This window comes from Sprattus sprattus, assembly GCF_963457725.1.
Source record: "Sprattus sprattus genome assembly, chromosome: 9".
NCBI classification, from domain to species: domain Eukaryota; kingdom Metazoa; phylum Chordata; class Actinopteri; order Clupeiformes; family Clupeidae; genus Sprattus; species Sprattus sprattus.
In genome coordinates this window covers 15,722,317-15,735,250 of record NC_137928.1, presented here as the reverse complement: position 1 = coordinate 15,735,250, position 12,934 = coordinate 15,722,317, and the positions used below count along the sequence as shown (strand labels likewise).

General features: G+C 41.5%; 2 protein-coding genes across 2 annotated transcripts; both read right to left on the bottom strand.

Moving 5' to 3' along the window:
• Nucleotides 1–2,657: 2,657 nt before the first annotated feature.
• Nucleotides 2,658–6,564, bottom strand: spcs2 (signal peptidase complex subunit 2). The gene is made up of 5 exons (XM_080845173.1): nucleotides 6,520–6,564; nucleotides 5,088–5,171; nucleotides 4,733–4,892; nucleotides 4,289–4,424; nucleotides 2,658–4,029 (listed from the first exon to the last, which is right to left on the bottom strand). Exons 1-5 carry the CDS (start codon nucleotides 6,556–6,558, stop codon nucleotides 3,843–3,845), a joined length of 606 nt encoding a protein of 201 aa, XP_080701299.1. The 5' UTR covers nucleotides 6,559–6,564; the 3' UTR covers nucleotides 2,658–3,842.
• Nucleotides 6,565–8,573: 2,009 nt separating this feature from the next.
• On the bottom strand, nucleotides 8,574–12,863 carry rnf169 (ring finger protein 169; the record flags this gene model as incomplete). Its single annotated transcript, XM_080845302.1, has 6 exons — nucleotides 8,574–10,258; nucleotides 10,631–10,730; nucleotides 10,951–11,060; nucleotides 11,341–11,433; nucleotides 11,599–11,672; nucleotides 12,479–12,863. The coding sequence occupies 6 exons, from the start codon at nucleotides 12,861–12,863 to the stop codon at nucleotides 8,996–8,998; spliced, it is 2,025 nt and encodes a 674-aa protein (XP_080701428.1). The 3' UTR covers nucleotides 8,574–8,995.
• Nucleotides 12,864–12,934: the final 71 nt, after the last annotated feature.

Sequence of the window (12,934 nt, the reverse complement as noted above, 5' to 3'; positions counted from 1 at the left end):
ATCCAGTTATCCAACCGCTAGTTGTTAGCCACACTCACACATACACACACACACACACACACACACACACACACACACACACACACACACACACACACACACACACACACATATATACATAGAGAGAGAGAGAGAGAGAGAGAGAGAGAGAAAGAGAGAATGTTGTGGTGGGCCCAAGGCGATTGTGTGTAGTTTTACTGAGCCCACCTGAACTCAGTGAAGTAGACACATCCCATCTGTCAACATTGGCTGAATGTTCGTTTACCTGGTTCACTGGTTTGTGGGTTGATTTTTGTCTTTTTCACTTTTTTATGATAATTCATAATCAATTTACCCCCCTCTTTTCTTCTCTTCTTTTCTCTTTAGCGAATGACACTGAAGTTCAAGTTTGGACCTGTGGCTACAGAGGACTCTGCAGGAAGTACTGCTACGCCCAGGAGTACATGGTGGGCTACCACGGCTGTCCACGCAGATACAGGTACATCACACACTCACCTCAACCTACACTTCTTTCCCCCCACATGACATTTCAGTTTTGCTAAGAAGCTTCCAGAGTTATTTGTGTAGGAATGTGTCCTCAGTTCTACACAGCAGTACTTTATGAGTAAAAAATACATTTCTTTTGTTTCCGGTGTTGTTTACCTTCCTGACACTGTTGATGTATTTCGTCTCCCCAGATGCTGTGCTTTGCGTTTCTAACAGAGGCTGACAAAATGGTAGTCCGCATTGGGCCGCATCACTCAATACTCAACATGATCTTAATAGTTTGCTGTGTTTGCATCTTGATACTGATTTCAAAGTTTTGACACAAAGCTGACTTTATTCTTACCTTACTTGCTTTGTGACTCCTGTTTGGGCCTATCTTCTGAAATATTTCAAAAATTAGGAACAATATATCACCCCCAACAGTATTTAGAATCTTTAAGACTGTTCTTGTTTTCCTGACTTGTAATCGCAACTACAATTTTAATAAAAGTGTGACAATAAGTAATCATTTGTTTGGAGGTCTTTTCTTGTACATAGAGGATCAACCTTATTGTTTGTGTATGTGTGCAAATATACATTCATAATCACATGCATGCACACTAACAGTTGTGTGAAAGTGTCAAAGTTACATACATCACTGTGACTGCATTGCCTTTTTAAGCTCTGTGTTAATGGCTGTCACGCTATGCCCTGCAGTGTACAGATTCAGGACAATAACATAGTTGCCTGACCCAGTTCTGCACAGCAGAGTGTCAACATACTGAGGCAGATGGAAGTCTGCTTCTGGTCAAAAGAAGTCTGGTGCATTGTGGGATTGATATCAATAGGTGTTGCAGCATTTGGGCTTCACCTTTGACTTAAGACGTTAATGAATTCAGTTCAGCCTCGTGAGTAATATCAGAATGTGTTTTAAAAGATTTTACATTCAAACCAGTGGTATTCAGTGTAATTACATATTAATAGTTAAACATTTTTGGTTAGAGGTTTTATGAAAACCTGCATCACCTAGAATTTGTTTTTATGATACACTTTCCTTCTTGGCAAAGATTGGACGATGGAGTTACGCTATCACATTTGCATCACAGATAATTTGTATTATCAAGACTTTAGCCTAATATTATATAATTAAGACAACATGGGAAGTATGACATTTTTCCTTCTCATCTAAATATTAGTGCTCTAGACCTCACAAGGGTGTTTTAACCTTTCAAAGTTATCGGATGCCATTGTGCCAGCCGGTAAGGTTAGTAAACTAGGCCTGGTGTGGGAAAGGTTAAAGGCAGGGATGCCACCAGTCAACAACCGCGAGCCCCCCAGCGCGGCGCGAGCGGCATTGTCTTCTGGGCTATCACTCCATCTTTGTACCTCTGCTGTGCGGTCAGCACAGCGTGACCTAGTCACAATGGAGCGCCCCCCCAACCCCCACCACACACAGACCTGTTTACAGGAGTTTTGTTCTCTGTCTTCATAACAATGTCTGCCACCCCGCACGCCAACACACAGCCAACCCGTGACGGCCTGGGGGGGTAGGGGGTGGGGTGCTGTGGGGGGTTTAGTGCAGGGGGTTGGACTGGTCCCAGTTTCAATATAGCCCCTGCATAGTAACCTACATATGACCAACAGGCAGGTATACATGTTAACACCCTTTGGGTGAGAACCACTGTTGTAAATGTAGCAAGGTCCAGGCTGGAGCCATAAGCTGAGCTGATTTTAATCAGTGTCGAGGCCTACTGAGCCCTTAATGGGATTTACTAGAATTGGCTCTTCGGTGGTCATCTTTTTAATTTGTTTGTCTTGACACAGAAAGTTTTCTTGAGGTATGTCACAAGTGTACACACCACTTGACATTACTATGGTAGAAGAGTTAAATATAGACAAGCCCAATGGTCGTGTATCTTTCGATCTTACATTATGTCTTTGTCTACTGCTAATGCTGTCACTGATAGGGTTAAGTTAGGGCTAAGGTACAGAAAAGCAACATTGTATGTGTAAAGTAGCCTTCTAGGAAACTAGAATGTGATTAGTGTGGTTAACCTCACACAATTAACCATACCAGTGGATAACCTCAGACAATATCAATAGAGTGTGATGGAGAGCATTCAAAGGCAATACAAAAATAACAAGAGATTGCTGCAAATATAAAAATGCCTTTTCACTTTATTTTTGGGAGAAACTGGCACGCACAATAAAGGTGGCTAAAGGTAACTTGAGATCTACAAACAGAAATCTTTGCAAAGACGTCTGTGGTCTGTGGCAGCTGAACTGTACAATACAAAGAAACTGTATCCAGGTGCATTTAACTAACCGTTACAGAATAAGTTAAATGATGTGGTGTCATGGTGTAACTGAGAACCGAGAACAATACCGAGACCCCCATTGGGGCTGGGCTCCACGAGTGGGGGTCAACTGACTGGTTCGCTTCATACCCTTAATAAAAAACAACACCAAACAATTATCCCTGTTTTAAAGTAAGATCTCTGAAACCCACTACGTATCAATAATAGCCATGGGGAAACACAAGGGTTGGGGACAAGATACAGTCCCTTATTTTTTATGTTTTTTTTAATTGTTTTTAGCTTTTGCCCTTTGGAGCCTCAATAGTAGCAAAATCCATAAAAGGAAAAGAAGCGATTTTTTTTGTCTGTTTTTTTTTCTTCTTCCCCCCCATTTTAACAGAAGGATGGGTAATGGGAGGAACTGTGTAAGGCTCTCAAGACAAAAGAATGCAGGTCCGCTGTTAAGATTACAAAGCGTGAGAGGACAACATGATTCCAGACATTCATTCAACTCTCTTTATAAGGCATTGTGTCCTTCAATGTGAAATGAAAAACAGACACACACAAAAAAAAAAATTGAAGAAGCGATTTCACTGTGTGGAATTAAACTGAAGTGCTTCTTCACACAGTAAAATAACCAAACATCCCAGAGCAAACGTGATGTATGGGACATCCGCTCAAGGCAGGCATGATGTCCTGTAAAACGTGTGCCGTCTTCCATCCAAACCAACACACATAAAGCCTCTCCTCTTGGGCCCGTAACTTAGGGCACAGGCAGTAGGGCTGAGGGGGGGATTGTTGGGAAGTTACCTGAAACATATTTCATATAAACTGAATTTGAAACCTGTGGTCTATGACTATAGAGAAAATATTGTACCAGTGTAGAAACATGTGGTGAAAAAACAAAAAAACAAACAAATTAAACAAAAAAAGCACACAGGCAGACTTATGCAAAATGAATAGCTGATTGCCAACCCCAGACACAACAGGTCTGATCCGTCACCACTGTACAACCCACAGCGATGGTGGAGCGCTGGGTTAGGGCCAGGCTGGCACCGGCAACAACACTACTCTCCCCCATTATTTTGACTTCTTGTCTGATGCCAGACTGTCATGAAGCTTCGAGACATCCTTCTCGAATTGGTCCATCACCAGTGTGCCATTCTCGTCAAAGAACTCCCCCACAGACTTGGTGAACTCTGTCTCCCGATATTGTTTGGTCTTTCCGTCCGTGAAGGACACTCTCAGTGTGTACTGGTCGTCAAACCTGGAAAGAGGACCATTTTATTCATCACAAACCAACCGGGTCACCAACTGAACAGAGATTTATTTCCAATCACTGTAGGTTGTCTAAGTCGCTTTGGATAAAAGTGTCTGCTAAATACCTAATTTACTTTAAATTAGAAGACCCTGGGAGTACACAGCACAGTACACACTAGCATTGCTCAGGATTTTGCTGTCAAACTGCATAACTGGCTAACTGTGGCAGTTTGTTTTGCCTGAGAAGGTGGGTCGGGCCCAAATACCTTTTGAGACTGGAGGAGATCTGCCAGAGGTCATCTGGGTCCATGCCTGCTGGGTCCTTCTGAAGGGCGACCAGGAAAATATTCTTCTCTTTGTAGGAGGTGTAGAGGGTCAGAATTCCCATCATAATGAAATATGTGAATGTCGATTAAGGAAGACACTCATACTAGGTCAAACTAACAGAGAAACGCTAAAACAAACCCCAGTTTGAATTCACAGTATACACATACCTACATACACACACACACACATAAAACCTCTATGTGCTTGTGAACAAGCCAATGTACAGGTTGTATACAGATATAATTGACACGCAAAGCATCAATACAAGAACAACCTCCAGTTGAATGTAAGAATTTCTGCACACAAGATTAAACTGTATTTCAACAAAACCTTTGTGCAACAGCCCTAGTGTCAAAAACTTGATATAAAAAAAAAAGGATATGATATAACACAGCATGCCAGGACTGGCTTGGACTGAGGAAACGGATGGAGGAAGTCCCAGATTAAAGCTACAATAGCAAAAAGGCAGGAGATGGTGCAAACGACGAGACGGCCGTCTACAAGGCTGAAGTTCTCTAGGTAGCCATACTTCTCCAAGAGCACCTGCGAGCAGGAAGTGCAGAAAAGTGAAGGGGAGAAGTAACATCAGGTTGTCCACAAGCAGACACATAGCAAAACAAGCAAACGTGACAACAGCTTTCAAAAAGACGGACACGGATCCTACAATCACCTACTACCAGGGAGAAGGGGAAACACAGACAAACAACAGAGATAAAACAACAGACCACATGCGCACACCTTCTTAGCTCCATCATCAAGAGAGTTCTTCACAGCTGCACCGTCCCACTTGTCAATCTTCACAGGTTTCTCATCAATTCTCCACTGCAAAAACAACAAAACAGGGAACACAGAAATGAACTTGAAGCCATATGGCCTAAGCGTCCTCTCTTCACCTGCAAACGACTCAACGACTGAGCCTCATGGGGTTGGTGAAACGCTCTAAAACAACTCTGCATTTCGTTTATTCACTATACCCTGTATAGTGACATCTGGTGGTCCCTTAGCACTTTGTTGAAACGTTCAACTGTCATGTCATGTCCTGTGGACTGGTTATTCTAATGACTTCAGTACCTATGAGGAGCAACCTACACAGCAGCACACGTCATTCTAACAGAGAAGGATGGGGGGGAAAAAAGTACCATGTGGCATAATATACCCTGAGCACGACATTGCACTTAATATACCTCGTCAGACTTATGAAGACGCATGTTTGACGTGTTGTACGTGATTTAAAAATAAAATAAAAAATGTGGACAGTTTCAGAGGAGCGCAATATTGATCAACTGAATGAATATTTCGACTACGATAATGTCTGTGACAGTGCAGATCTGGTTCTCCAGCTAGATCCTGCATTAGATCACGGAACTCATTCTTAGTGATTCATTTCATCAGCAAAATATGTAAACGTGTCAAATGGTACCGTACAGTTGACAATGAAAACGCTTTGCCTTTTAATAAGTTCGTTAATGTCATATAATTTGCTCGGTAGTTAGTATACCTAAAACGTCTTGCTTCCTCTCTAACTTGAAGATGCTTTCTCTTAGGAAACGTGAAGTAATGTCCTGGCCAATTTACACTTTTACTAATAATGATACCTTAACCCACAATCTCATGCATGATGGCAATTCAACACTGCAGCCTGCTATCACCATACTGGATATGGGATATAGGATATAGTTATTTGGAGATCACAGAGTGTAATAATGAACACCATATGCTACAGTCACGAACGAACAGGTAAGGTTTGCTTGCATCAAACGAACAGGCTATATGTTAGCTTGCTAACAATACCGATGTCAGACCGACACAAAATATGGAATAGCCTATCGCCTACGGCCGAATTTACACATGCACAGTAAAGCAGAATAGTAAGGGACATGGTGGTCTTACATTTGGGTTACGGACAAAACGAATCAAAACCTTTAAAGTGTTAAGATCAGAACTGAAACAAAGATATGCAATCTGTAAGTAGCTCGCTAGCGTTAACTTTCCGTTTAGTGTTAGCAACTATGAATGAGGATACGATGCCCGTTAGGCTTCATAATGAACCAACAAAGCATGGCAAACAAAAATAACTCTGAAAAGACCAATTCATTTCTTCAAGTGAATTAAATGCTTAGCAAATTTGAATCACACATAGAAAAATAAACATAATATGCCCAAATCTTACTTTTTCCAATAAGCCACTCTTCCCGTTTCTCGCCGCCATCTTTTCTTCCTGTTCATTTGCCGTGATCTGGTAGAATATGATTGGCGGACATCATCATTTCAGCATCCAATCAGCAAAGAATATGGAAGTTGGCCATAGAATAGACCGCCACGATGATATATTTTCAACAGCGCGACATCCTAGTTGAACTCTTTATGAATTTGATTTTATTAGCTGTAAATCCAAACATTTTACCTGTGTTCAAGTCACGGAGGTGGCAAAAGAGTCGAAAAGGGATGTGTTTATGCAACTGACTAACATGGCAAAACAATTGGGCACCATGTATCTGCCCATAAAAAGTTATATTTCAGTTATAAACTGAGTTTCAGACTCAACTATATCAATACCTACTGCCAAAGAAATTAAAACAAAATTGTAGATATATCTGACAGTATGCCAGAAAGCATTACTTTTAGGCCCACTGTGGCAGTCTAGCTTTCTCATGCTATTCATGGCATTATAAGGCTCTACTTCCTCTAAAATTGAAAGGCTAAACTCTTGACCTAAGATGTGCAGTGATACTCACAAAAATGATAAACACAATCTCCTTTCCCACCTGAAATAAACTCAACTATTTATATTATTATTAGCACAAAATCCACACCGCACCTTCAATCACCTCAAACAGACAAAACAATCACTCTTAGAAGGTTGAAAACACTGAGTGGGTTTATTTGATACTGAAAAGGTCACAAACAACCCTTGCTGAATACTGAACCAACTCATTTCAGGGTTCTCTGAACTGGGATAAAACATGTGACACAAGGAAGGTACTCACATGTGTAATAAAATATAAGATCTGTCTTATTATATGCTACACATATACAAAGTTGACATGATTAGTACAGGTCACTGCAGTGATAGTGTTCGACTGAGTTTGAAGGAGACAATCCCAAGTCTTTAAAGGCCATAAATAATATCAATATTAAATCAAAACAGAACAGTAGGTCCTATCATTCATTTGATAATTAAATTAGAGTATATTTTTTGTATTACCTATGCTAAATACATACATGCCAAATCACTGATGCTTGACAATTGGAAGACAGGCCAAGTGCAAAAAATAATAATAATAATAAAAAAATCACTTCTCCCTTGCATTCGCATGAAATTCTTATGTATTTGCGCAAATGTTCTGTTCCAAATTAGAACAAAAACAAACAATTGTTCTGTCCATATACAGTACTGCATAAAAATCAACGTTGCCTAGTGACACATACATTCTGCATTCTGATTATCAATAAATGTAGATCAAGGTAAGATGATCCGTAAGTAACCGTTAAGAAGAGGTAATTTTGGCACACATCCAAAACTCTCTCTCTACATCCTAAAACATCTAAATCTATGACAGTGAATCTACATAGAACCTACTGTGCATTTCATAATATTTACACACAACCCAACAGAGGTGTGTAATTTAACTTTAGCGGTCATGATTAAAGCTCTTTTGGCATATGAAGTTTGTACATATAGTTCTGAGGAAAATGACATAAAAATAAATCTGAAATTAATATAATAGCCCTTTGAAAAAAAAAAGTAGAAAATATATATTCACAAAGTGTGTGGCCAAAAAGGGGGGAAAACAACTCCTGAACGGAATCTTAGACTAATCTCTAAAAGCAACATTACACATCTGGTTCCTCAAAGTAATCCCTTTGAGCTCATTATTTAAGGTATGAAACCTAAAGCATTAAACTCGTTAACTGAATATCAAGTCTGCTGAACAAACAACAAAATGTCTGTTTGACCAGAACCTCTTGTTAACATTAATCACACCACTGTTTATATTTGAGAATGATCAAAGTTCAAATCATTAGCTCAGGAAGTCTACGTAAGAGTATCACATTTGCAATACCTTTCACTGCCTTATGACTTATGTCCCTTTTCAGAAATGATGCACTTATCTGATGTAAAACAGCAGTGTGACTAGTAACATTTCATACACCTTCCTATTTCATAACAATATCAGAAAGTACTGAAATATTTAGGTCAGTACAAAATCATGGATTTTCAGTTGGCTACATGGATTCTCTCATTTTGCAAGAGCTTATGTTTTCTAAATAACACAGTAAACAAGATAATGACAGCCTCGTTGCATCACATTTTGAGCTCTCTAAACTCGACACTTTCACCTTCATATATTTTCTCACATTCACAAACGTGCACATAAAATGCTGGATATCTGTGAGGACAAAAACGTGTAGTACCAAATTAAGTTTCTTGAAGTACATGAAACTGAATAAAGCCCAATCAGCATTAAATAAACATTTAAGATATTGTTATTGCTCTTTGTTTTTTGTTTTCTTCAAAAAACTAAATCCCCTCGTAGACCCTCCGTCCGCTTGATCACTGACTTGACGTATGAGAGGAAGGAAAATGCTACAAGTAAAGGAAAACAAAAGTAGTAAAAATAGGCAATAAAAAAGGCAAAGTACTATTAACAGTTGTAATTAAAGTGCTCATTCTTTTTAGAGATTCTTCCTGATCTCCGCGGATTGTATTCCATTTGGCTGTCTGAGGTGGCCCACGACCGAAGTGGGTATTTGTCGGGACTTGTCTTCTGCCTGTTCATTTTTTGACGTTCCTTGTCAAACTGTCTTTGAAGCCTGAGGGCCAACGCTCTGTCCTCTCTCTCCTGGTGGAGTCGCTGCACGTACAAGTCAACCCCTCGGCCGCAGGCCTCCTCCTGGTCGTCAACCTGGTCCTGTGTTCTGGTCTTCTTTGCCTGACTTTTTGCCTCCTCCAGGTGTTTGGTCTTCTGGCTACGCTTCTTGCCCCTCCTTGAGGTAGGTCTGCTCTGAGCACAGTTCCTAACGTTGGACTCTTTTTGCTGGTTTGGTGTGTCCAAACTTTTCTGATTGCAAAAGCCAGGCCCCGCATGTCCATCAGACACAGACACCTTTTGCTCCTCGCTAACTGATATGGGTGGGCCTTGTATCTCAGGGAGCTGGCCTGAAGGGCAACCTTCTAGCTGGTTTGCACGTCCACGTTCAGTTCCAGAAGGCTGCGGTTTAGACAGTGTTGCTGAAGAAGAGCTGATACTCAATGACTGCCTGGCGAGTCCTGCCTCTCCGACACAGTCATCAAATATCAGTCTGCGCTTGTTGCTGGCAACACTTTTCTCCTTCTCTGCTCCAGCCGATTCCGGTTGTCTTCCACACGTGCAGAAGCTTCCTAGTGCCCTTTCCCTCGCTGGGACACAGGAGCAGAACTTGCCACCATCCCTCTCTTTTGGAGGGACTTCCTTGACAGCGAGCTCCTCTGCAATGGGACTGGTGACGGTCCCCTTTGAGGTGACCTTGATGATGCTCTGCCGGTCCACCTCGATCTGCCGCCACTTCTGCAGGATGGAGGGGCTGGCCTCGTAGCTGGTGTGCTTCTGCAGGTTGCGGCTCAGGTTGCGGGGCGTGGACTTCACGATGGTGGGCTCCATAACACGCCCGTCCGGAAGCCGCTTGGGAGGGGTGCAAGGTGAGCAAACGATGGGCTTAAAGTGGTTCAGCTCCTCAGATATGCTGTCGTTGCTCTCAGGGCTGATGGACCTCTCAGGTTTAGACAAGGGAACCGGGAACGGAGTGGAGGTGGCCAGTACGTTTCTCCAGGGTTGCCGGCGGTCCGAGATGAGAACCGGGGCTGAGAGGGACCGGCTGTTCTCCGACGACAGCAGGATCCCAGCATTGAAGCTGTGCACGATGCTGACCTGAGGTATTAAAAAAAAAACACACACACACAAATGTGAAGCTAAAACTATGGAGAGCAGCCACACTGATTTGATTGGTTGAACTTCACTCAGTTCTCTGGCATCTTGCTCTTACAATTTCTTATTGTGTTAATGTATGTCATCTACTGCTATTTTCCATAGATTGTTTCTTGTAAACCACCCAAAGCACTAAACTAAAAGGTGCAATATCAATAAAATGACTATAAAAATTATTATTATAACACGACTTGGTTGAACTTCCTATTGTGACACTGGTCGCATCACCACCTCGAATGTGTATTGATTTTTACTAGCCCAACGCTGTGTCGTCCATTATCCCTTACTTATTTAAGCATATGAGTGAGGTCTTGCCTTGTGTGGCACAGGGGCTTGTAAAAGCCCTCTCGTCTTCCCCCTGTTGTCGTCAGAATCAGTGCAGCTCCGGCTTCTCTTCACCAAACTGTTTGGGAGACTACAAGAACAACATTTTTTGTGACTCACACATAAAAATGGGCATACGTGTACATGTAGATGAACGGACAGATAGAAAAAGAGGATGAAACAGATAAGAGACAAACAAACAGACAGAGTGACAGATAGATAGATAGATAGATAGATAGATAGACGGAGGGACAGACAGACAGACAGACAGACAAAGGAGAAAGGAAGGACAAAGGAAGCCACTGCAGTACCTTCTGCTAAAGGCTGGTGAGGTTCTTGTTTTGCGGACAAAAGCCGATACATGCCTCGTCCTTCTTCCAATTGGCTCTTCGTTCTCCGAGTCGGAGAGCACTCCACACAACTGAAAAGCATCACAATAATCTTAATAGATCCTGGTCATCATGGCAAAGTAAATTCTTGTTAATGCTGCCAACAAAATGTTGCTTGTTGAAATAAACAAAGAATGTGTGCTTTGAAAATTTAAATTGAGGTAAAATGTTTCGATAAACAATCACAAATAAGAAATACAGTTTGATTTAAAAGTACAACATACCATATACGAGTATTTGCCTTAAACTGTAACACATTTTAAAGCTCCACATCCTCAATTTTTCACTGGATGATTGAGCAAAAGCACTTACAGGGTCTTGAAATTGTTTCATGGCATTAGATTCTTCCTTTCTATGTACGGCTAGTTTTCTTTTCTTTTCCTCTTTGTTTTCATTCGTCCCCACCTGCTCATAAACAACAAAATAGACCGTCACCACCACACAGTATACATTATTATGAATGTGCCATATTGGCATGTATGTGCAACAAACACTGACTTCAAAACACATTAACAACATAGCTAACAAAGAGAGCACTTCTACAGAGAACACTTTTATCAAAAATCCCACCTTCAGATTTTGTTTGTCATGGTCCTGTCGGAGATCTCCTGTCTTGCAAATTTGTGCCAGTGAGCGGAATATCTCTGTGGATTAAGATTATCCAAAGTGAGTTCACAATTGACAAAGGTGATCGCAGGGTGTCTCCGGTGTCTGGCAGACATTCTATACGTTTACAGCGAACACAAAAATCTATTATTAATTTGAGTTGAAAACCGCAAGAACTTGGTAAGGAGCTTCCTAATCCACTTTAAATAGTGTTGAAGTAACGTAACTCCTCCCACAAAACAAAACACATGTCTGGACTAGTTATTCCTATTGAGAATTTGCCCAGGCAAGTGACCAGATGAAACTACACCACAGTGAATCTCTCATTAGCCTGGTGTGTGTGACATAAAAAGCTGAGCGGCCACATAAACAAAATAATCATGAGACTATTTTCCCCGAAAATGTTTGCAAAAGAAACACAAACTGCTCTTAATATCTTCTAAAATCAATCAACTGTCCTCCTTGGTACGTGTCACGTGACTACAATGATGTAAACAACTAATCGTTTCCCGTACAAGTTGGTAAAAGATATGGCAAAGTAGACCATAATGTGTGGAATCTGCAATACTGACATTCGAGTAAGGTTAGTTTATGTAAACACATTTGCTGACGCCATGTTCCGAGGGATCACAAATACCAACTTGCATTTTTAGATTGCCAGTAGCCTAACCTAAATCACGGAAAGCGTTTTTATATTTGACGCCCTTTTCTACTTTATACAGAACTTCAAAACAGATTACAAGTGCTATAACCGTGAAAAGATGGACTAGATAAGTCATTTTGAATTTGCATTGGCATATCTTGGCAGTTAGCTGTCAAAATAAAAGTAGCGATGATACCCTACCATCTCCCACGGCCTCTCCTGCTCGTTGGTCCATTCGGCGCTTGCATTTGTCTGGATAACTCTTCCGAACCATATCCCAGAGTTCGGTGTTTACCAGTCTTTTCTCACGGGACTGTTTACGGGCCCAGCTGGACACCCGCAACCGGCAACGGGGACAGCATAAACTAAACTGCACAGTCCGCTGGAAACAATGCAGACATACTGAGTGCCGACATGGCATAGTCACGGGTTCCAACAAAATATCCAAACACACCGGACACCTGACCTCTTCTATAGTGGGCACCCGTGCAGGTGTGTTAATACAAGGTACTGTGGCGGGCCTGGTTCTTCCTCTCTGTCCTAATCCGCTGGCGGATTTGGCGGACCCCAACGCCGCCATTTTCATTGGTATGTCCCTGGCTGCCTCTAGTTTTGAAAACAATCCCCGCCCAACCAATGCATCAAGGGCAAATGAGA